Here is a 24,945-nt window from a genome sequence, read left to right as displayed (position 1 = left end):
TTTATCATCTTTCATATTTTATCATGCCCCTGACAGTTTAGACTGCCGTTTAAACCCTCTGTGTGTTTTGTCTCAGAGCTGCTATATCTCACGGTACCCGCTCTTACCGTCGTTGCCATGGCTACCGCCAGAAGCGCTGTAGTGGCGCGCAGCGGCCGGTTGGGGGCGAAGCCTCATTAGGTTTCTACGAGAGCCAGTGGAAGAAGCGTCGCTCAGGTAGTAAAGGGGCAGATCCGAGGAGCAGATACGAGGAGCAACCGTGGAGCTGCTTAGCTCAGCTCAGCTCACACATACACACGCACACACACACTCGGCGGGGCTGTGCTTCTTCACCCTCGTCGCTCCGGCTCCGTGGCTGCCTTACCTCGGCTCTTCCTGGAAACCATGGTGGCTAAAAACAGAAAACAGACCGGGAAGAGTCCGGCGGCGACCCAGGCTGACCGCGACAAGAGCCCGCTGGTTTCGCCCCCTGGCAAAAGTAATATGAGGCGACCTGGCAGAGAGGGCAAAGCTTTCACCGGCTCCCATCCCAACGGGCTGTCGGGCATCAGACACAAGCTCGGGCTAACTCCCTCCGCGGTCGTGAAGCTGGGAACCACTCTTCTCCTCGGTAAGTTAGGAGCCGTAGCCCGTTAGCTGCTGCTAACCTCTGCTAACGCTCCGTACATTTTTTTTTTTTTTTTTTTTTTTTTAGCATTAGCGGTCCGCTAAATGAAGTTATCGCTCCTGCTCATCTGTTGGCTAACGTTAGCTCACCTAAGCACTAGCTCACCAGTTAGCTTCCCGTTGTTGCCAATCATTTAAACCCCGTCAAAGTAGCCTGGCTTCTTCTCCACAGCTACACACGTGTTTCTCACAAAGTTCAAGCTAATATTACTATGATTTCTCCTCACAATGCGCCACAGTAAATAACACTGCATGTGGTCGTCTAAAGTTGGCCGTCACAGTTTGTCAGACAGCAGCACTGAAAGTTCCTCTTCTCTGTCCACAGCTGCTCTGACTGGATACCTGCACTGGTACGTTGCTCTACCTGCATGTGATTATTAGTCCAACAACAACAACACTGCTGTGATTTGCCTCTGAGATGCACCTCACACACACATCTCTCCTCCTATGATCAGGTATCACCTGTCACAGCTGTTTGAGAATGACAGACACTTCTCCCACCTGTCCAACCTGGAGAAGGAGATGGCTTTCCGGACAGAAATGGTAAATGGTTTATGCTTTTATTTGGCATAACAATAGAATGCATTGCGGGGCATTATACAACATTATGGAGTGATCCCAGCAATATACATTTGAGTACGGTAGCATTGTTTTCAGATTGTTTTTGAAAGGAAAGACTCTGTCTGGCTGCAACTGATTTATTTGCAGAGAAATTAATTTATGTTCAATAGGTCGGAATAGGTGAGAAATATGCAGCATAATAATGATTTTAATTCCAGAGCCTGAGGATTGTGTATTTAAATGTCTTGTTTTGCTCGACCACCTATCTGAAGCTGCCAGAGGTTTAATTTATGAACATATAGAACAGAGGGAATTTGTTACCAGGAAATATTTAACGTCTGCGGGTGAAAAATGACTCAAACTCAGTCTGTTATTAATACTGTGATTCTGGGTGTTCTACCATGTGTGACTGGATTCTGAGTTTATTTATGGTGTGGACGGAGGATAGGAAATATGAACATAGCCACTGTCCTCTGCCTTGGTGGTAATATTGTCTCAACAGTTTGGAAGATATATGACAATCATTTCTTTAGCCAGAGCAGAAGCATCCCCTCATCCTTTAGACATCTGCTTCTTGAGAACAGAAATGTTTATGTTTTTTTTTACATTAATCAGTCAATAAATACAGCAGCTGTCCACCTCAAAAAAAGAGGAATGATTTTGAGGTTTGAATATTGCTGGTGGTGAATACTGTACATATTGAGCAGCGTGATTAGGGTCTGTTTGAGCGATGCTACACTTCATTATCAGGCAGTGGATTATAATTCACAAAGCAGTGGTTCTCAAAGTGGGGTTTGGGGACCCCCAGGGGTCCTGAGAAGGTTCAGGGGGCTCCCCAACTTCTTTTTTTTTTTTTTTGAGAATTTTTATATATTTATTTATCTTTTAGAAATTTTACCACTTTTTATAGAAAATGTGTAACTTCTTTTTTTATTATTCTTTTAAAAAAAATAAATCTTACCACTTTTTTCCTGAAATTTTTCTACAATATTTACAAAAAATCATGCCATTGGCCCTAATTTTAAAGTGCATTAACTAAAAAAAGTGTTCCTCAGTCTCAGAACAAATATTGTGTTTTATAGTGAGTTTGCTTCAGAATTCAATCCAAAGTCCAATTTGTGTCAATTTCGGGGTCCTTGATGTAAAAAAGTTTGAGAACCACTGGTCCAAAGCAAGGTGATGACACAACACTAGAATAACCACGCTGACATTTCCAAACACTTTGCATCACACATTTTTTATTCGATGCTCATTTGCTAAACAAAAGCAGCAGTGGAGAGGAGCTTTGACCGGCGGTTCTCACGTGTCGGTTGAGTCCAAACGGATGTAGAGGTGTCGCGTGTCAGTTACACAGATTTCACTGTAAGTAAACGAGAGAGACAAGAGTGAATATTTGCAAGGCAGAAGAGCGATGTGACCAGACCGTTACTATGCCGACACATTCATAGAAAGTCCTTGTTTGCCCTCACATCAGTACAAACAATAGACGACTTGCTCTTCATTTCTGAATGCTGTGGTAAAGGCAGCTGCACAGGAGCGAGATCAGAGAATATAAGATGTGATTTAATGCAGCATATGTTAATACCATTGCGATAACTGATGCTCGACATGCAGCTCAGGCTTCACACTCTTTTTTTTTTTTTTCTTTCAGAGATGTCACTAAAGGTGACAGTCTAATCATATGCAGGCAGAACATTCCTCTTGCTGTGTGCTACCAGATGGGCTCTGAGCCTGTGCAACTCCTGTTTCCTCTGTCATCTGTTGTAGAGTTATATTTAGCTGTCTCACTCTGCTCTGTCTCTCCTTTGTTTCTCTAGTTCTGCCTGTGTCCATCACTCGGACTTGACATTTCTCATAGATAGATGGAGATCGTTGTCTGTGATTCACAACTGGACAGCATCAGACGGTTATGATATGTGGGGGGGGGGGGGTGGGCTAGAGAGAGGCATTCTGGGTCCTGATAGCTGAGGAAAAAAGCTGTTTGTGAAGCATTAAGTCATTTAGTGAACAGTGACCTGTAGTAGGAGGCAGCTGGAAGAGGTGATGAGCAGGAAGCCAGGGGTCGGAGACGATCTTCTCTGCTCGCTTTAGCAGTTTTGTGTGTGCAGGGAAGAGGTTGCTGCTGCCAACAATCTGTCTGTGACTGTCTGTGCTGCTGTAGCCTACTGTAACAGAGGATGTGATAATGGACTGGGTGATGGCTGAGGAGAACAGAACCAGAAGTTATTGACTGATTGGATGTGGTGTTGTTGTTCTTTTTTTTTTTTAAGCTGCCTGAGGAAGTGGAGCTGTTGAGCTTTTGCAGTGATGTGTTCAAGTGTTTTCCAAGGGGTTTGAAATGTGGCACTGGGCTGGGGGCTCTTTTTTTGGGATGTTAGCATGCTGGGTGTCATCTAGCAGACATCCTCCACCAGACTTCTCTCTCCTTTTGAGTTCCTGAGTGTAATCTGTTCCTTCCTCTTGGTTCCAGGGTCTGTATTATTCCTACTACAAAACCATCATCGAGGCTCCCTCTTTCCTGGACGGCCTCCACATGGTGATGAACGATCGGCTGACAGAGCACCCCCTGGTCATAAACACGCTGAAGAGATTTAATCTCTACCCAGAGGTAATGTTGACATGTCATTCATATGATTAGCAGCGCTCACCTGTTGTAAAATTGTTCAAATCGTAAAATCGTAAGCTATCTGGAAATGCTTTTTATTTCTTTCCTCTTTTTTTTTTGGCTGCATCAGTGAGCACCTCTGAGTTCAGTTCAAATACATGGATCCACTTAACTTCTTATTAGCAGTGGAGAGAAAACCTCCAGATTCTGAAGCAGCTTCTCATTAACTGGAGGACAGGCCGGAATTAAATGCACCTCTCGTCTGGTTTAGGCCCGCAACTAACAACTCGTTAAATTGTGCAGCTCAGTCTGGTTAATGTTCACGCTGCAGCTGCTGTCTTTACTCAGCCAGAGATCATTTGCATGAATCTATTGTAACAATAGATTGTGTTATGTCCGTATCAGGATCTCAATCTCGGTAAATGAGAATATCATGGAAAAGTTCATCTATTTCAGTTGTGAAACTCGGGTATTATAGATTAATTACACACGGACTGACGTATTTCATGTCTTATTTCTTTTAATTGTAATGATTATGGTTTACATTGAATGAAAACCCAATATTCAGTATCTGAAACAATTAGAATATAGTGAAAAAGTTCTCTATTGTAACCTAATGATGTCACACTCTAACACCTGCTAAGGTTTCTGAGCCTTTAAATGCTCTCTGAGGGTGTACAGTATTATTCAGACCTGCAGCTCATTTGCTTTGTTCCGATTCAAACTCACAACCGATGCAACTGTAGAATTTTTCTTTTGGGTCGTTTGCGTTCACACAGGAACAGTCCCAGGCGGTCCAAATTTGTAAACAAATGCCATGCGGGAACCAACTGTTCTCTAATTGATCAGAAATCTTACCCGGGAAAAACAGAAACAATGGACTATTCTGTAGGCAGGGTTTGAAATTAACTTTTTGAAAAAAAGTTACTCGCCAGACAGATTTTTTACTAGCCAAAACCAAAAGTTGCTTCACTATTGTATTTCGACGTCACTAGTTATATAGCAGTCATAGTAGTACCATATAACAGTCATCCTGTTCTTCTCAATCAATTGTGCTCTGTAGACGATGACCTTTCAACTTTTCTAGAATAACAGTAGTTTATGTGTGGTGGCCTGCCACAGGCTCTCAGAATTTTTTTTTTTTTTGATGACTTTCTTTAATGCAAGCAATTTCACAGGTAGCAACATGACAGTACAACGTGACAGAGAAGACTTCCATTCTTCCGTTTTTTCCCCCCAGTTTTTTATCCACCCCACTCAAAGAAGAACAGTGTAATAATAATTTTTAAACAGCGCTTCACCAACTCTCATCTCTGCCAGTCAGTCCACCTGCCGTCTCTCTCGCACGCACGCACGCACACACACACACGCACACACACGCGCGCACATACACACACACACACGGGCGCATGGACAGTTGGCACTTTGCCGCTCGTAAATGCGCTATATCACGCTGATTGTACAGTGTTCAAATACCACCCCCCACCCCCCTGTCCGTCCGTCCGTCCGTCGGATAGTCCGACCACCGACTCCGGCGTGCTAACAGCTAACAGCTACCAGCTAGCAGCTGACTGAGCCTTTTGGAGCCGCGGCTCGGCTCACGTTAACTGGGCTCGGTGCGTTCCTCTCAGTCAGCTGTGAAGCAGCGGTCTGATAAGCATGATGTCCGTGACGTGTCCCGTTATGCGCGACTAAGTTGTGACGTTGTCAGGTGACTATAAGTTTATAATACACTGGGGGAAACCCTGGAAACAGATTGGGAGTCTCTTTTTTTCTAGCTCGCCAAGTGGCGAGACAGCTAAAGATCTGTCTCGCCACAGAGGAATCTGGGTCGCAAATGGCGAGTGGCGACCGCTAATTTCAAGCCCTGTCTGTAGGTATCAATGGACCTGAAAATTCCGACCCCAATCGAGTCAATATTGTCCACCCGAACTCGGTCAAAAAAAATGAGGAAGCCGAACCGAGTCATCCTATTTATTTTCGGACAGAACCTGGCCTGAATCACCTGACCTGAATAACTGCTCCAAATGAGCCAGGTCTGAAGACACCCTTAGTCTGGTTCTACACTATCATGGGGACGACTGCTGACTTGATATTCTCATTTATTGAGATGCACCTGTAGATACATTTGTAATAATTATGAATCTAAGCTCACAGTATTTAATGAAGAAACCTAAAAAAAAACAAAAAGTTGTGTCGCTTTTAATCATCTGCTATTTCAGTGTAATCAGATAAAACACTGCATTAAAAGACTCAGACTGGGATTAAAGCCAGAATAAAAAGTCTGATCAGGAAGAATATAGAAGATGCTGCACCATCAGTCCATTTTCCACTTTAGTGTACAACAGGTTTCACACATTTAGTGAGCTGCTTTTACTTCCTGGAGTCATGAGAGAGCTAATCCACAAAGCAGTGCAGGGAAGATCAACATGGTAAACGACTTGTGCAGGACTACAATAGAACCGCATGTGTCTGCTCTCCTCAGAGATAAGAGGACAGAAAGGTCCTTTCAGACACGCTTGAAAAGGCTTCTCACCGGCTGCCCGCCTCCTCTCCTCAGGTGGTCCTGGCCAGCTGGTACCGGACGTACACAGGTGTGATGGGCTACTTTGGGATTCCCACCAAGACGTGCTGGTCCATCAACAGAGGGGAGGGACTCACCCCCGTGGATAGCTGTGAAGGTAAAGACCGTCGCCTTGGAGCCCCGGTCTTATCTGCAAATATGCTTGTTTGTGTATGCGTACACACACAGAGTCTCTCTCTCTCTCACACACACACACAGACAGTGGGTTGTACATCTACATTACCCAAGCACATAGTATCACAGTCCTGACCTGCAGCTCCACTGACATTTAAAACGCTCACACTGAATTGACTGGATGACTAATTTTCTTCACAGTCATGGTTTTCTTCACTCGGACAGACACAGGCAGAGCGGCCTCATACAGAGCAGCCGGTTAAGAGGAGATGAATGCCTTTTACAGAGTGACCTGAACAAAGGAATCCAGCACTCTTTATTCCTGCTTTTTACTTTCAACTGAAACATCCACTGACAGTTTTTTTCTCTGTTACTGTATGCTCATAAGTAGTGCTCAACAGATCAGAAGAATAACTCTTCCCCCAATCCTGAGGTTTTATTTTCATATGCACGGATTAAAGGCATAGTAGTTATAGAGCAATCTCACTTTTATGTTTTTTTAAAAATTATTTTACACTTTCCCAGTTTTTAGTTTAAAGTGTTGATCCACAAGAAGATATATTTGTGATTTTAAGAGCCAAAAACCATTTCAGTGTAGTTCTCCATCTCTTAGTTTTTGTCTGGAGCTCTAGTAACAACAGATCAGCCAATCAGAGGAGAGGGATGTCTGAGTCATCTCTTCTGATGAGCTGACTGTTTTTTAGAGAGATTCAATAAAATGTAGCAGATTTCAGCTAAAACACACAGAGAAACCAAATCCGGTCTTCCAGGTGGTCCAGGTGGGTGGGGATAGGTGCTGCTTTGTTGTGACATCACAAATTTACAGGAAGTCCTGACGGCTGGATTTAAGGTTAAGTTCCTGAACACAGTCTGTGTTTGCATTTCTCTGTGGACTAAGGCTTTGATATTTTAACAGTATTAATATAGAACCCAGAGCTGGTTTTATTATATAGAAATCAGGGAAATCCACCATTAAAGCAGATATCAGCTTCACGGCCGTTTCGGCTAATGCTGCGTTCAAGGCAGGCTTTTGAAACCGTAAGTTACAGCTTCAAGTCACAACTACGACTTGGTAGCGTTCCAGGTAACCCGTAGCTCGTGTTTTTACCATCCTGTTGTCTGTGAAAGTTCCCTATAACGGCCACTCGTAACTTCCGACCCGTGAACTCGTACCAGATCGAACTGGTATGACTTCACAGGAAGGAAAAACACAAAGTACGAGTTTCTTTGAACGCACCATGAGTTAGCAGCCCCCGCCCTTGTCAGGCATCAATTGGTCCTCGTGCTACGTCACCACATTCACGCGCATCCCTTGGCTGCACACACAGCCCTTCATGCCGTTCTCTCTCCTCATTGGATAACACTTGTATCCCACAAGGAAAATTTTCTCCTCGGGTTACAGCAGAGCAGAGTGACGGAGAGACTCGTGTTTAGGCTGAAATACTTCATGTAAGTGATTGCTGACGGAAAATAGGACTATTTAGGACTTATATTAACAAAAACATTCCACTGATATCTGCTTTAAATCTTATGGAAGCTTTTAATTAATGATTTAGTCTACTTGAAATGAAATAATACAGCAAAAAAAACTGTAAATCCACACACCCCAAAGAGTTAGAACGGCTTCGCATTTTTCCTTAAAAAGTTTAAAATATGAGAGAATATGCATATTCTCTTCCTTGACAGGAGTAAGATGAGAAGATTTATTCGTGGCGGACATAATTCTTTTGTGGCAGCCTGCCACGAATAAATGAATGTGTGGGGAACACTGCATAGTGAAAACAGAATTGTAGGTGTATTAAAAAAAGACCAAACTGCAGTGTCACAGTTGCAATTTTCAGACCTTTTGCAGTGATATGTTTCACTAATGGTACATTCAATTGATTAGACGTGATTTTAGAAACACACACACATCCCTCTATAAGGTCTCACATCCGACCAATGTAAGCTATATTGGAGCCAAAAACAGTGTTGAGAGGCTGCTGGCAGGACTGAAAGGACACAGAGAAGTTCGCCTCGCCTCAGCTTAGCATCAAAACTGGACACAGAGGCTCAGAGTCTCACTAATTATTTAACACACTATATCTTGTTTGTTTAATCTGTAAAAAGTCTGCCAGGTTGCTAGGCAACAAGTGGAAACTTAAGAAAGTCACTAGCTCAGCAAAGAAGTCTATGTGTAAGGGATAATGTATAGTTCAGAGGTTGTATGGAATCCCGACGTGAAGAACAAAGATGCAGCTTTGGAAAAATGTATCACAATAAAATCATCTATTGTCAACATTAGTAACACATCATTGGTCCTAAAGCGTACAATACATTATGGATGAAGAAAAACTAATAGTGGAGGTGGAAACATTTTATGATACAACACATCTGTTCAACAAGAGAACAAACTCAAAGTAAAATAAATCACAGATTAATGTTGAACAGCAGAACGACCTCAGAAAGGCAAAGAAACTGTTGTTCACATTTATGTCTTATTTTATACACAGCTTTTGACACATTAGCGTGTAGTTCTCCCTTGATTTGACCACCTCTAGTTCCTTTAAAGCAGAAGTAAGCGATCCGGTGGTTTTGGCTAACTTCCTGTCAGCAGATGGAGTTAGCAGTCCCCGCCCTCGTCCCTACGTCACCACATTCATGTGCATCCCTTGGCTGCACACACAGAGAGGACCGCCCCTTTATGCCGTTCTCTCTCCTCATTGGATAAAGGTTGTAGGATACAAGGAAAGTTTTCTCCTCGGCTTACAGCAGAGACCAAACACTCTATATAAGTGATTGCTGTCGGAAGATAGAACTATTTAAAACTTATATTAACACAAACATTCCGCTTACTTCTGCTTTAAGCAAAGATGTTGCTACACAAGACAGAGAACATGATAATGAACCAGTGGGTAAACTGACAAAACATCTCAGAGCTGCCGTCAATAAGAGAGACTCACACAGTCTTAGGGTCTGAAAGTCAGGGAAACAAATGGCAGAACAACAGGTAGAACACAGCAACAGCGAGGGGAGCAGTAATTATTACATCAGGCCTGAGGGAAAGAAATTGCACAGAAGTATTTTTTGCTCTCTTTTGCAGACACATTTCCCTGAGGAGTAAACCAGCTGAGAGTAAACAATAGGGCCCGACCGATATGGATTTTTTGGGGCCGATGCCGATTACGATTATTAGGGGGGAAAAAACCCGATAACCGATTAATCGGCCGATTATTATTATTTTTTTAATTAAGTTTTAAAATTGTATTACTATAATAATATATCTATATATATTATATAATATATAAATTAGGGCTGCCTGGTCGACCAAAAAATCATTAGCTGACTAAAATTTCATTGGTCGATTGGTTGCATGAAAAAAAAAAAACATTTGAAGCCCTGTCTTGTCAAAATGAAGTCAAAATCAATATGGGCTTTTATTTTGAAGGGCCAAATACAGGAAGTCATGACACGTGATACTTTTTTGTTGTTGTTTTTTTTACACGGCACGGCGTCTCTCTCTCTCTCTCCCTCTCTCTCTCTCTTTTCAATCAAAAGCGATCAGCGGTTGCTGCCGTGCCCGGCACCGTGTCAAAGCGCTCACCGGCGGTCAGTCTCACAGCAGTGTCACGGAGCAGAGACATGATAGTCCCCGCTGCAGTCAGAGTCCCGCACCGCTCCACGCCGCGGACCCCCCCACCCGTCACACAGCCTCAGCTCAGTCACTCCCTCCCTCATCTACTGTGTTTATTGGTGATAAATGAGCATACTGCCGTGCCGGTATATAACGGTAAAACCCGACCCCGACCGGCTTGTTGAATCTCGGACCCAACACGGCCGGAGACGAGCATTAATTAATTAATTCACAACCCGACCGCGGTAAAAAAAAAAAAAAAGGGAAACAGAAAGCCAGTGGCAACACTGGTTTTGAGACAGATCAGTCACTCTGCTGTTTGCTGTGACTGAGGTGGTAGTGGATGGAGTTTGTCATGAGGTCGGCGCCGGTGCGGGGGAATCTTTTCAAAGTAAAACCAAGTTTTATTCCCTGCATTTTATTCCTGAAAATATCGGCGACAATCGCCGAGTTTTGGCCGATTACCGATTAGTTTCAAACGGGCTATAATCGGCCGATTTAATCGGCTCGCCGATAAATCGGTCGGGCCCTAGTAAACAAGACCAAACAGTTTTCAGTTTTCCTTTGTTGAGCTGCGTTTCTGTCTGTCTCATTAGTGAATTGAGCCACAGTGGGGTCAATGTTTTCACTGTGTTTACATAAACCCAGTGCAGGACCGGCCGCCTTGCACAAGAGCCAACGGTCAGACCAGAGTAAACCTTTACTGTCACAGTCAGTCCATGCATCTTGTTTGTTAGAGGCAGCTACAGATGGATGTGTTTTTTAGTTAGTGGTGCGCATTGGTGATTTATTTTCCCCAGTAATTTCCAGTCACATCGTGGTGATGAAGTAGCTCTCAGTAATGACCTTTACATTTCCACATATATTTTTAATGCTCTGCTCGGTCTACCTGCTAATTCTGTCCAGCAGTAGTGCTGAGAGGAAATGATCTGTTGCAGTTCCAGTAAGAGTGTGAGTGAGGCTAAAGTCCAAATTGAGGAACCTCTGTTTCTGCATCAAAACTCAAAACCTATTACTCAGTGGGATTTAATTTTACATCTTCTGCTGCGAATTATCACACCAGTTAACGGGAACATTCTGTAAAACTTACCCAGATGTCAAATAAATATTCTCTAGTTTCAGTTCAGCTTTAGTGTAAGAAACCAGGGGCCGTATTCACAAAGCATTTTATCTTACCGCTAGGAGTGCTCCTAACTCGCGCTAAAAGTTTTTACGTAGGAGTTTTTCCTTAAAAGCTATTCACAAAGCCGCTGAGACCTACTCTTACTAAGGATAAATCACTAAGAGCAGAGTAAGAGTGACGCCCCTGGTGACGCCCCGTTGCTATGGATTACGTTAATTCTCGTGCACGAATTCGAGGCGCTCAACACGGTGATTGGTTGTTGAGTGCCGGCGGCGAAAAGAAAATGCATTACCCACATTTGTGGCCTATAGCAGGATTCGAACCCAGACTGACAACAAGTTTAGTTTACTGGAGGAGCTGCCCGTATCACGTGAGCGATTACTACTAATAGATGTGTCTAGCGCACCCACCAACTTTTTAAAAATATTTTTGGCTCACATCAGCATGACTGCATCGCAGCGGTCGCAGTTACCTCGGTCCGACCGTTGTGACGCCTATATTGGACAGTCCGTCACCGTCACTACGCCCGTTTTATAGCGAAAATGTTGTAGATAAAAAAAAAAAAAAAAAAACACAGACAAAAAGGCACTTTGGGCATCAAAGGGCAAAGGGGCAGGTGCTCCAGCACCCCAGCAATTCGCAGTCCTCCATACATTTGCCTGGCTGCAGCCATTTCCGATTCTTTGTGAATAGGTCTTACTGAGTTAGGAGTCCTCACGAGGACTTTTAAGCTCTCCCAGACTTAGGAGCTACTTTTAGGCCTAAAATACTTTGTGAATTACTCTTATACCCCTTTCCCACTGGCCAAAAAACCCGTTTAAACCCGCTAACAATCGGCTTTTGGTGGCAGTGGGAAAGGCGCACCGAGCAAACGACTCGGCAAGCGACGCGGGTTAAAATCGCCTTTAATCGGCTCGGCTCCGAACGGCTTGCAATGGGAACGCCAGACCCGCGTCAACCCGCTAATTTACGTGATGACACTGAACGTTACGTGACGCTACGTCATCGCGCCGGTCGCGTCTCATATCACGTACCAAAACAAAGCTCTGCTCCGCTCTGCTCTCATCCGAGACTGGGATCAAAAGATCAGAGAACACTGACCAAAAACGATAGAAAAAAAGAAAAGAAAAGAAGCGACAGTCTGTTTAACAGACGTGTTGTGCCGCGGACGTCCGTCATCCGGCCGCAGCAGACTCTCTGTCCTCCGCGGTCCTGGTGCTCCAGGTCAGCCAGCCAGAGAGTCTGCCTCGGCGGACGGACACTCCGCGGCGGGCGGCTGTGGCATGACTGTGTGTGTCTCTTGCACCGCGGATGAGAGCGGGGCGACTGGTTTATGCTCTGTCTGATCCCTCAGCGGGGGGGTCAGACTCGGCTCATTTTGGTCAATGGGAAAGGGGCCAAATGCCGATTGTTAGCGGGTCGACCCGCGTTTAAAAAACCCGCGTCGACCCGCTAATTTTAGTGGGAAAACGCAGGGCTCCAGACTGCGACTAAAATTTGATACAGTGCGAGTAAATTTTTCATCTACTCGCGCATGTGCGACCAGTAAATTTGCCGATTTTTTTTTTTTTTTTTAATGACCACTGTGATTGGCTCGTGTGAAAAGAAACGTGTGTTTCTCTTCTCTACATCTCGGAGCGGAGGAGACGTCTTTCCACAGCGCAGCTCCGTGTGAAACAGCAGGAGACACACAGACCGGTGACCTGCGTGTGTGTGTGTGCTGTGTCACCTGCATTTTTTTTTTTCGACGGCTCGCTACAAACCTTAAACATCCCATAATATGCTCGCGCTCTCAGCAGCGGTACTCAAATCGTCACAAGGCAACGAAGCAGGTTGACTCGCGCTGCAGAACGCGCTGCACAGACTAGGCTCGGAAATGATTGATTGATTGTTGATTGTTGATCGATAGATCCTTTTTTTGGGGGGGCGGTGCGGAGGAAGTTGTGGGGGGGGGGGGGGGGGGTGTCGACGAGTTTGATGCCAAGGAGTCCGTGTACATGTGGCTCAGTCAGGGTCAGCAGACAAGGAGGCCAACGAGGGCTGGCCTACACAGGCACCTTATCCCCCAAGGAGGGGGGGGGGGGGGGGGGATCTGTTCTAGGATGAGTTTACCACAAGTGGTGTGTCTACTTGTTCTGTTATTGGTCAGTGCAGCCTAAACATTAACTTGATATTTTCAATATTTAAACTGTTGCACAATAAAATGTGAATTTAAAACATTATAGTTTCTGCATTTATGCAATATTTATCAGTAATACAGTGAAAATTAGAGGAAATGTGCAAATTTACTTTGCAAGTCGATTTCGGTGTGCGCCCCTAAATTTTCTGCTTGCGCTCCTAAAATTTTAAGTTAGGGGCCACTGTGCTCCTAGTCAAAAAAGTTAGTCTGGAGCCCTGAAACGGCTTTATTTTAAAAAACTAGGAGTCCAAAATTTAAGACTTTTTTTTAGGAGTTGCTCCTAAATTTGGCCCTTAGGAGCTACTTTTAACCTTAAGATTCTTTGTGAATACGGCCCCAGGTCTCTATGATCCCTCACTGGGTGATGGAGTTTTATTCTCTATTAAAGTTCTTGCTGTGTGAAGTGTTTGTATTGCAGGTTGTACATCTGCACTATGCTTTCAGTTTGAGCTCATTTGCTCTTGTGTTGTGATACAGTGAATAATTAATACATCATTAGCCCCTGGATAATATTTTGTATGTGTACTGTATGTCACAGCTTACAGAGCCATTATATAAAACAATAATAATAATAATAGTAATACTTATAATAAACTTCATCTATAGAGCACTTAACAAACAGGAGAACAAAGTGCTTAATATATATAACAGAAAATGAGGATAACAGTTAAAACAAGAAAATAAAATCCAGTAGGAATGATAATGATAAAAATCAGGAACTTCTATACAAGGAAATATGTTTTAAGTAAAGACTTAAAATAACCTTATTTCCTCGGACCATTCCAGGTCATTCCAGAGGTGAAAACTGCCCAAGGATCTCAAATGATGTGGTTCATAAGGGGTTAAAAGGTCAGAGATGTAATCTGGAGCCAGACTATGAAGAGCTTTAAAAGTAATTCATACAATTTAATTTTAAAATCAATCCTGAAACAAACATGGAGCCAGCGTAAAGAAGCTAAAACAGATGCGTTCATACTCGTTGGTACCAAAAGCCGAGCTGCTGAGTTCTGTACGAGTTGTAGTCAATTCAGAGCTTTTTGATGAAAATAGACTGTTACAATAATCAAGGTGTGAGGAGATAAAAGCATGCACAATGGTGGTGTGTGTGTGTGTGTGTGTGTGTGTGTGTGTGTGTGTGTGTGTGTGTGTGTGTGTGTGTGTGTGTGTGTGTGTGTGTGTGTGTGTGTGTGTGTGTGTGTGTGTGTGTGTGTGTGTGTGTGTGTGTGTGTGTGTGTGTGTGTGTGTGTGTGTGTGTGTGTGTGTGTGTGTGTGTGTGTGTGTGTGTGTGTGTGTGTGTGTGTGTGTGTGTGTGTGTGTGTGTGTGTGTGAGTGAGGGATAGTATGTAAATGGTGTTTTGGAGCTGACATGAAATCACAGTAGAGAAAAATGTGGCTGAAAACCAAGTGAGGCCACAGGCAGCTGCAGCAGGGGATCAGTGTGGCGTGCTCTTCGCTGGAGCAGAGCACCATGAATTTATCATCCTGGCCAGAAGCTTTGCAGAGTCGCCACCTCTTTCTGAGGCTATTTTTGCACTGACCTGACTTAATCACATTTGAGGGCTCCAAATTATACTGCACCCTAATGCAAGCAGCTCAGTTTGCAGGAGACTCGCATCACTCCCACATCGTTGACGAGGAGGAGGTGCAGCAGAATTCTGGGAGGTTTTGTGAACCTAGATTCATCCTGTCGTCTCCTTATTCATTAGCAGTTTTCTATTGCAGTAATGAAATTGATTGATCTGTTGTTTTATTTTTTCCATTAATCCTGTTGTCTCTAAAAGTTCAGTGTGTAGGCAGCAGAGTTGACAGCCATGTAAGCAGCTGGGTCAGCTTCATTATAACATCAGCCTGTTGTGTTCACTGTTACAAGAGATAGTGCCCGACGAGGTGTCCAATTATCAGGAATGAATGGACGTGGAGGTGTCAACTGTCCGACGCAAAGTCCATTCATACCTGATAAACTGGACACATTGACATTAAAGACCCCCTCCGTCCTTTTTAGTTATTTTAAAGCATTCTCTGTGGTCTTTAAATTGTTATTATTAAGTTTTTAGCCAAAATCACAAAACCTGTGCCATTTCCCAGGGCTCTCCTTCTGCAGAGCACCAGCAGCTCATTAGCAATGCGCCTCTGAGTGATGGGCGGAGACGCGGCTGCTCTGCACCCTCCCCCCATTCGTGTGTGTGTGTGTGTGCGCTCGAGTGCAAGAGAGAGACCGAGTTCAGGACGGGGGGCTGACTGACAGAGATGAAAGATGGTGAAATGCTGTTTAAAAAAAACTTTTGTTGTTGTGGTTGTTTTCTCTCGGTGAGAGACTTTAGTGGACCCAAACAAGACTGTGGCGGACCGCTAGAGTGTGTACAAAAAAAACCTGGTGGGCCAGACACCAAGCTGTCCAGCCTTTCAGTTTTGAGGCAGATGCAGAGCGGGGCGGGAGCTTGTAGCACTATCGCCCCGCCCTGGGGTTATGACCGGTCAACCCCAGTCTGTCTGAAACTGCCAGTTTGATCTGCCCTTGGTTCACAGCAGTTTGAAGGCAGAAAACCTCAGAAATGCAATTTTGCACTTACTTTTCTGCTGATATGTGATCACTCACCAAATAAATAAATATTACAACAATTATTTATACTTGAATGTGTTTTACAGTTAAAAATCATGTGTTTTTCACAAGCCACAGCTGAGCGGACTATTTAATATCTCTCGTCCGCAGGCGTTGCCATGGAAACCAACTGTGTCCACAGTGAAGAGCCACAGCAACTCTGTCACGGCCTGATAGTTGATCAGTGATAGGAAGTGAGGTGGCGGCTTAACGTTACGTGACACAAAGTATTATTTTACAAGGCCAGTGCACTTCTTACCACAAACATGGTGGTCAGAGGACGATGCGCTGAAGAAAACTCGTTATGCTTGGAGTCTCTGTTGCCATGGTTACCAACTAGCGGTTGAATCATCAGGGAATTTGACCGGAACGTCTTATAGGTGTCATATAAGCCTTTTTAACGGACACCCTGCAGCCAGTCAGAATTGAGTATTCACCCAAACCATGGTATCGACATGTTTCTGAACTACACAAACCAAAGCCGGTTATCCTTAAAGTGGATAGTAGCATTTTTTTAAAGTGGGGTTGTGTAACCAAAAAAGAACCAGGTACTAGGGGCTAGTGGAAAAGCAAAAAAAGAGTAGAGCCGTACCGTACCGCACTAGTGGAAAAGCGCCATCAATGTACAGTTCCTCCAGAAGAGCATAACTGGCTTCGTTTGTGAAGTTCGGAAACATGTCATGTAATGTTTACTGTGTTCACTGTCTTACTGTTGTGTGTCGGCATGCCAGTGTTTGCCAGGTGACAGTGGTGTCATTACTCTGCAAATATTTGATCAACAACTAATGCAGTCAGCCTGCTGCTGGTGGTGAAGTGAATAATAGGAAACATGACAGTGAGTAGGATTTCTCCTCCTGGGATCATGAACGTCTGCACACAGCTGTCAGTGTTGGGTGAAGCATCCTGCTGCCTCCGCTCAGCACAGACACAAACCAAAACCCATGTCTTCAAATAGCTAGTTTTGCACAGAACCCAAAGTTATTCCATTAAAAATGACGCACAAAGCTGCAGAGGAGCTGGAACCAGTGAATGTTTTTGCTTGATAAATGACTTATCAGTGATTACTCACTCGCCGTCGAGTCGTCCTTTTGTTTAGTGTCTAATAAAATGAGTTGGTCTTTGTAGCACCAGCAGCTTCAGTCTTGGTAATCCTTCATTCTGTATAAGGCTCAGCACCGTCTCTTATGTTTTCTGTGTGTGTGTTGTGCGTATCAGGTATGGGCGACCCGGCGTACTTCTACGTGGCCTGCGTGTTCCTGCTGAACGGCCTGATGATGAGCCTGTTCTTCGTTTACGGCGCCTACCTCAGGTATCTCCCTCCCATCCAGTCCCGTCGCGCCTCGGCAGGCATCGGAGAGCAGGAGGATGAGTTTTATGATCCGTCTCATCTCTCAGCTGTCACACCTAGACAGAAAATCCAGTTTTGCTGTTTGCATCTGACAAAAAATGTGGATTTGAAAGATCAGATGGAGGATGACCTTTCTGAGTCGGCCTGCTGCTATCTGCCTCTCTCATCACACATCCCCACTTTGTTTTTTCCCCTTTCCTCCCATCTTTTCTGTCTGTAGTGGCAGTCGACTGGGCGGCATTGTTACCACCATGTGTTTCTTCTTCAATCACGGCGAGGTGAGTGTGTCACCCCCACCTCACTCACTATCTGTGTCAGTATTTTTTGTTTTTTTTAATGGCGAAGCTTTGTAGCTCAGTGCAAGCCTCTCTGGGTGTAAGCCTCTGAAATGTGTAAAACTCCGAAAGAAAAAGCACTCGGAGAAGCAGAGGGTGGTTAATAGGAGCTCATTTCAAGCCCTCAAAGGAGCTTAGAGTTGTTTTGGGCTGGCACTCAAAAAGCCGAGTCCCTCCTCCCACCTCCTCTTCTCCAGTTTTCCTCCAGAGCAAATAGTGAGTCTCTGTTTCTTACAGATCGATACACTGACATTTCAAACAGGCACGCACTTCTGCCGACACCCCGCTCACCTCTTTCCACCGTGGGTTCTGTGACATTTCGGGAACATTTGCGATTCTCACTTTTGTGCGAGATTATAGGGTGAAGTGTGTCATTATGTAGAGGAGGTGGTCAAGACAAGGAGACAGAAAAACTGATCTCTGGTCAAGTTGGCTGTCTCTTTATCAAGCCAAGTGCTTTCATACAGAGTATCGGTGGTGAAGTGGGGATTTTTTTTTTTAGTGGGAGGATGGAATACCATGTGTGCACATATAGTTTCAGACATTGAAACTATAGCTAATCAGTCAATCAACATCACCAACAAAAATTATATTGTGCCAGAATGCTTTTTGCTCATTACCACACATATAACTCATTGCAACATAATGTATTTCATAAATAACTATGTATCATCACAGGCTTCCTAGCAAATAGAAAAAGGTTTCTCTCCTGAAGCTGCCGTACATCTGACCGACCACCGTGCGCCACAGAAAACACTGACTGACATTAGTGCTGTGCGATATTACGATATATATCGTAGTGCAATATAAAAATGTCTACTGTACGATACAACTCTCTATTGTTTATATCGTAATTTTAACTTGTGGGGTAGGCTACTGGGTCGCAGGACATGTTTGTTCTGGTGACACATGTCAGCAGTGTAAAACTCAAGGATGTGGGACGCTACGAGTGACAGGCAAACAGCCAATCATTTAACAGCTGTGTAGTTCGGTCGCAGCACGTGTGTTTATTTACAGAATAGTGTTTAGCGAGAACGTGACGCTGAAAGAGAGATGATAAAGTGAAAAGGACACGTTAGCTCGTCGGTATGGTAATGGTAACAGGTGACTGTTTCACATGAGTTGTGGAAAAAAAAACTGTTGTGTAGAAAACCATGCTGTGGCCCGTAAACGAGGTGCAGACGAGTGAGTTTGGAGCTGACAAGAGGATTGAAAAAAGAGAGCGAGGCGATACGGCTGTAGATGCTGTGATATGACGACCCCCCGCCCACGCCACCAAATTCTCTATGCAGGAAAAAACCTGTACATATGTAATTTTAAGAAAGAATACTATATCGGGATATATATCGTCATCAGGATATAAAATGATCTATATCGGGATATAAAATATTGTCCATATCGCACAGCACTAACCGACATAGTTTACAACTAGTCTGATCTACACTGTCACTGACACTGTTGAGCCAAGCGTTTGAACCCCCCCCCCACTCGTCTGTGATCAGACTTATGATGGCAGCAAGTTTTACCTGGTCATGGGCATAGTGGGACGGCTTTTCACAGAATGATGCTGCATTCAAGACCACCATACAAGACAAACACTTTTTAATTTGCAAAAAGGCTACAGGACGATCTCATATTTTAACGGAGCTATGGCAGCCTTCAAACGGCATTGCAGGAAAATCGTCAGATCTGCTGTTAATTGCTTTAGTGATTTTATAGTTATTTGTTTCACTGCCCGTGTCCCCTGACCACTACACCCCCACAGATTACCCACTGAGCAGTCCAGTCCTCTATTTACATCTGTCTCAAAGTTGGGTCCTTCAGAGAGAATGTTTGGCTGTGTTGGTCATCAGCTCCCAACATTTTCTTTACTAAAACATCTAAATCATCTAAATCTCATGAGATGGGTTCAATGGTTAAATCAGCATCAGTTTAGAGGTATTTGAATGAGAACCACAGATTTCTACCAAATACATTAGCGCAGTGCTCACTCAACTTACAACACATAAATGTTTTATGTTGTTTGTTCCAGTAATTCTCGGCACACATGTTAAAACTGGATGTATGCATAGGAGCAGATGATCTGCAGTGAGTGTGTCTGTTCTCCAGTGGTGTTACAGAGCGAGGTTCTTCTCTCACAGATGATCTTTGGCCGAGTGCAGCTTACGGAGAGCACACAGCCCTGATAAGAGCTGAATTTAATTTATCCCTCCTCTAGTTTGTTAAGTCTGGTTGTCATGAAGAGGAGCAGCTTTGCGACGTCAGAGCTGGAAAAAACACACACTCATGAAGAGTTGAGGGGAAAAAGTAAAAGGTTTATTTTAGTCGATACCAGTGGAGGATCTGATGAGGACGCTGTCTTACTATCAGACATGAACATTTTCAGCTTTTATGTGAAACAGCGCAACCTGCTGACAAACAAACAATACAATCAAGAATTTCGACAAAAAAACATCTGTCAGATCAATGTAATGTCAGACCTGTGAGAAACATCTGGCAGCAGCTGGAAGAATGCTGACCTGGAACACATGTCCTGCTCTGTGCAGTGTCCCAGGCCTTCAGCAGTTTGCACCAAGAACTCGTGAACCTCCTCACCTCTAATCTTTGTGTCTTCACACAAATTCATGTGTTAACTCAGGATTTAATAACTTTTATTTAACGTGTTGTTGTGTGTTTTCAGAGCACTCGTGTGATGTGGACTCCACCCCTGAGAGAGAGCTTTGCTTATCCCTTCTTAGTCCTTCAAATGCTTCTTCTCACCTACATCCTACGGTAAACCCACCATCAGTCCACAACACTCCACCACACGTCGTTAGAAGTCTTTGTCTTTGACTTAGTGGACAGTTCTTCATATTCACACATTAAGAGCTCAGATTAATGTCACAGGAGAAGCTGTTTCATCTGTGTTTTCATTTCATTGAAGCTGCAAATGCATTTATTTAATACAAATCAGCTTGATCGTGTCAGATCACCTCAGTGCAAAACAGCATCAGTTTGATATTATGAAGGTAGAGGTCCGTATGTAAAATCAGTGTGATATAAAGCTGCAGCTTCAAGGATATGAGTGGAGATTTTTATTTAGTTTTTCATATATTCCATTCATTCTGTTTGTTTGGACACTGGGCAAAAACACTCGGGCATGTACACCTAAGTCTTATAATGGTAGGGAAAAGCATAAAATCCAATGATAATTTTTGAGTTAAGCAAAATAGCCTGAGATACCCTTACTGTACTGTACTGTACTGTACCCTTATTCATATGAATGTTTTTCATAAATGTCCATTGCAAAATTACTCAAACTGATTCAAATGTGATCAGAAAGGTTATTTGGCGTAAATGCTCTGTTGTATCGTTTTTATCCAGGGAAATAGTTTGGTGTTTTCATCGTTGTTGTGATATGAACATGCACGATAAACACATCTTAAAAGGTTGCCTGGAATGCAATGAGGAAGGAGAGGGTTAAATTAACTTTATGTATAATTGATTTATTATTCATGTGCAATTTGTTTAATAATAGTATGCTTAAAATATTTTATTTATATTATTCTGGTCAGTGTTTCAGGGTACCTATTAGAAGGATACCTTTTAAAACAGAAAGGCTCAGGAACTGTATAGTTAAAGGGATAGTTCAACATTTTGGTAAATTGGCCTATTGCCATAATCCTTATAGTCATAGGAGTAGGTTCATTGGGCCTCATTCACGAACCGTTCTTAGGAACAAATTTGTTCTTAAATCCTACTTACGAAGTTTTTACGAAGATTGTGGCATTCATGAATGTTTTCTTATCCAGAATTTGTTCTTAACTAAGAACAAAATCTACGAACAGTCAGGAGTATACTTACGCACTTTAAGTGCTGAGACTTCTGCAAAAATAACCGATTATAGCGTTTTCTTCTGTTCTGCAGTTGTATGATATTATATGATTTGAATAAGAATTATTTTCTTATCTTTTATGATGTTTTTAATAATCATATATATTAATAATAATTGACAAATCATTGCAGTCTCTTAAAAAACATTATAGACACTTAATTGTGGGCTGCAACAGTGCACACTACACACAACTGTTTTTTTTTCATAGGTGATAATATGATGATATTTATGATTTATGATAACAACCCGAAGAGCTGCATCTACTGCTGACGCTACTAAATATAGCCTAAATATAAATATAAAAATATAAACTAAATATAAGCCTTTTGTTTGTTTCTTTGTTTCATTCCTGCCGCAGTAGCGCCACTTCACTACTTAAGTTCTTTTTACGTTTGGAGTCTGGTGCTCCCTCCCAGATTTTCATTTGAGCATTTCAACTTTCTTTCTCACTCCACCTTCTCTGCTCAGTGCCTGTGGTCTCTGTTTGCACACGGCCCTGCAGTCTCATGCCCTTTTACGGGCATTGATGGGGCCGTTACCTATGCTAATCCTATGTTAATTAGACTGACCTGGCACACGCCCTCAACTTACGAGGAGATGGCATAAGAACACAGCTGCGAACAATTCTGAGGCTTACGAACGCGTTGATGAATCTGACGTAGGGTTTTCTTAAGGAACTTCTTAAGAACAACTTAAGAAAGAATCTAAGAAGATTCTTAAGAAGATATTGGTGAATGAGGCCCATTGTCTTTAATTGTCGGTGCAAGCTGCTTTTAAATCGGCGGGGCAGAGACGCGAGCTGCTCAGTTAACGCAACGGAGGCTTGTGGTACTTTCGCTTTTCCTAATTAAACTCATCAAATACACAATCCAACAACTCTGAAAAATGAAAGTTGTGACCTGCACATTCACCACGCTATGGAACAATCATGTAGTATTACGAGACAGAGTTGTTTTCAAGGAAAATGCGTAGCTGGAACTACATCCCAGACACGGCTGCTGGGCAGAGTGACTTCAAAAACGCAAGTAGTTCCGAGTATTTGCTTCATGGGTCGTAATGTTACAAAATTATTTCATAGTGTGGCGAATGTGCAGGTCACAACTTGTCCACGAGAGTGTTTTGGGGTTGTTGGATTGTGTATTTAGTTTGATGAGGGAAAGGCGAAAGTACCGTGTGGTTCTGTTGCGGCTCACGTCTCTGCCCCGCCGATCTAAAAACAGCTTGCACCGACAATTAAAGGTAATGAACCTACTACTACTACTACTACTAAAACTATAGGGATTATGGCAATAGGAGAATTTGCCAAAATTTTTAACTATCGTTTAACATACACAGTTAAATATTTGCTTATCGCAAATCATACCATCAGCAATATTGAACGTTGTCATCGCACGTTGTGCTCATATCGTGCAGGCCTAGTTAAACATCAATGTAAAGAAATTGTGATATGCCATATCACCCATGACTGATATCACACCTGCATGTCAGCCTTAACGGATTTATTTGTTGTATTGTGTCAAGTTTTTAATTTTGAATCAACATTTAAAAGCCTAGGCAGAAACATGTACTGCTAACTGGCTTCAGCTATGTTTCTAAATGCATTTTGTTGAAGATGAGCCTAATTTGCAGTGAGGGGATCCATCAGAAAACTGCTAAAGGGCTGTGTTTTTCTTTCCATGTAACAGCCTGTTGAATCGTAAAAGTGCGAAATAACGGACCGATCACAGAGCTGTTTCCTCTCAGAGCAGCAGCAGCTACAGCTTCTAACCGTTTGTCCTTTGTGTGGTAATTACCAGGGTGAAGTGAAGCTCGCCTCTGTTGTCAGCCCGCTGCACTGACTGAAGCAGCTCTTTGCTCAGATAAAGCACTTGTCACAGACCAGTAATCTTCTCTGTGCACTCGAGCCAGCGGACGCCACCTCGCGTCGTCAGTAAACTGTGACTCATATCGATTCAACAGTAGCTCAGTCTCAGTCGTATTTCTCACTACATAAAAAAGTCTCTGTAGTATGCTCAGTAAATTGTGTGTGTGTTTTTTCAGCCGTCTTAATGCATCTTCTTTTATCTCCCTTACACCCACTCTCTCTCACTAATCTATTTCTTTTTATTCCTTCCTCCCTTCTGTCTTTTTTTCTTTCTCTACCCCCCCCAGCGCACGGAACCCGAGCAGGACGGCCATGGTCGCTCTGGGCATCTCCAATTTGTGCTTCATGCTGCCTTGGCAGTTCGCCCAGTTTGTGCTGCTCACCCAGGTAAACAGAGCGCCAGAGAAACACTGAGGGGGGAATGTGGGAAGAAAGGAGATTGGACAGAGGAGATTAGAAAGAGAGAATAGAGACTGGGAGAGAGCAGAGGGAAAGAGTTGAGACGTTGGCAAAGAAATTAAGAACCGGGGAAGAGAAAAGGGACAGAGGGATCCAGCATTTACATCTCCATCAAGCTCTAACATAAACTGGAAGAATCTGCATCTAAAATCTTAATTTTAGTTCAGACTGTTGAGTTGAGGTTCTTTCAGATTGATAAATAACACTTTATCATAATCAGCATCATCTTTTTCTTTTCACCACTCTCGGCTGTGTAACAGTGTCCTACCCACTGAACCAAGATCTGTGTTGGAGTTTGTGTTATTCTACAAAAAGTGAAGGTCTTTTCATCACAGATTTTCACAGTGCACAAAAACAGTTTACTGTATTCAGTCTAATCCAAGGTGTTCTTTTCTCCACCAAAATTTTCACTTTTACTGCAAATCAATATCGGTTTCCGGTTTCCTTGAGCACTAATAATCAGGATTTGGTATAGGCCTTGAAAAAAACATACAGTATTGGTCAGTGAATCCCTATTTCAGACAGAGGAGTAATAAGTCAAAGAGTGTAGGCTGGCAGACTGAGGAGCTGCAGGTTCAACCTTGACTCCAGAACAAATGGGTCAGAGCTGTGAGTGTCTGCAGTTTAGCCCACGCTGCCGTCGGCCCCTCCCTCAGGGATTTAAACAAGAGACAAGTTATTTAACAGCTATTATGTCTTTGTTGTTATATTTTCTAAGCTGCTATTTGAACCCATTCTCCTCACCCGCTGTGTGTGTGTTTAAACCAAACTGCTGCTCACTGCTCAGTCTAGAAAGTGAGAGACGACCAACAGTAATGATCTCTGCGCTCGTGAACACTCACGTCCCTTCATTATTGCATGTCATGGCAGCGCAAAACTGCAACAAAATCATTTGTAATTTTTGTAATGTGGCCATATGCAATGTTGCAGAAGCTGCATTCTTTTTGATAAAGGTAAAATGTGTCACAACATTGTTGTGCATTGTTTGCATCAAGAACGACTAACAAATCATATTCCTAAG

At 43.2% G+C, this 24,945-nt stretch overlaps 1 protein-coding gene across 1 annotated transcript in view; it reads left to right on the top strand.

Annotated features, from left to right (window-relative positions):
* The first annotated feature begins 238 nt into the window (after window positions 1–238).
* The window catches only part of dpy19l1l (dpy-19-like 1, like (H. sapiens)), a 46,352-nt gene continuing 21,645 nt past the window's right edge, over window positions 239–24,945 (top strand). The window contains exons 1-9 of the mRNA XM_083989782.1: window positions 239–610; window positions 992–1,016; window positions 1,122–1,209; window positions 3,698–3,835; window positions 6,393–6,513; window positions 17,260–17,353; window positions 17,613–17,670; window positions 20,408–20,499; window positions 23,753–23,852. Coding sequence (XP_083845908.1) covers window positions 385–610; window positions 992–1,016; window positions 1,122–1,209; window positions 3,698–3,835; window positions 6,393–6,513; window positions 17,260–17,353; window positions 17,613–17,670; window positions 20,408–20,499; window positions 23,753–23,852 — 942 coding nt within the window. The 5' untranslated portion in view covers window positions 239–384. The remainder of the gene's footprint in view (window positions 611–991; window positions 1,017–1,121; window positions 1,210–3,697; window positions 3,836–6,392; window positions 6,514–17,259; window positions 17,354–17,612; window positions 17,671–20,407; window positions 20,500–23,752; window positions 23,853–24,945) is intronic.

Source organism: Trachurus trachurus, assembly GCF_905171665.1.
Source record: "Trachurus trachurus genome assembly, chromosome: 16".
In the NCBI taxonomy this organism is placed as follows: Eukaryota; Metazoa; Chordata; class Actinopteri; order Carangiformes; family Carangidae; genus Trachurus; species Trachurus trachurus.
Note: the sequence above shows the minus strand (reverse complement) of the source record. Positions and strands in the feature narration are given on the sequence as shown.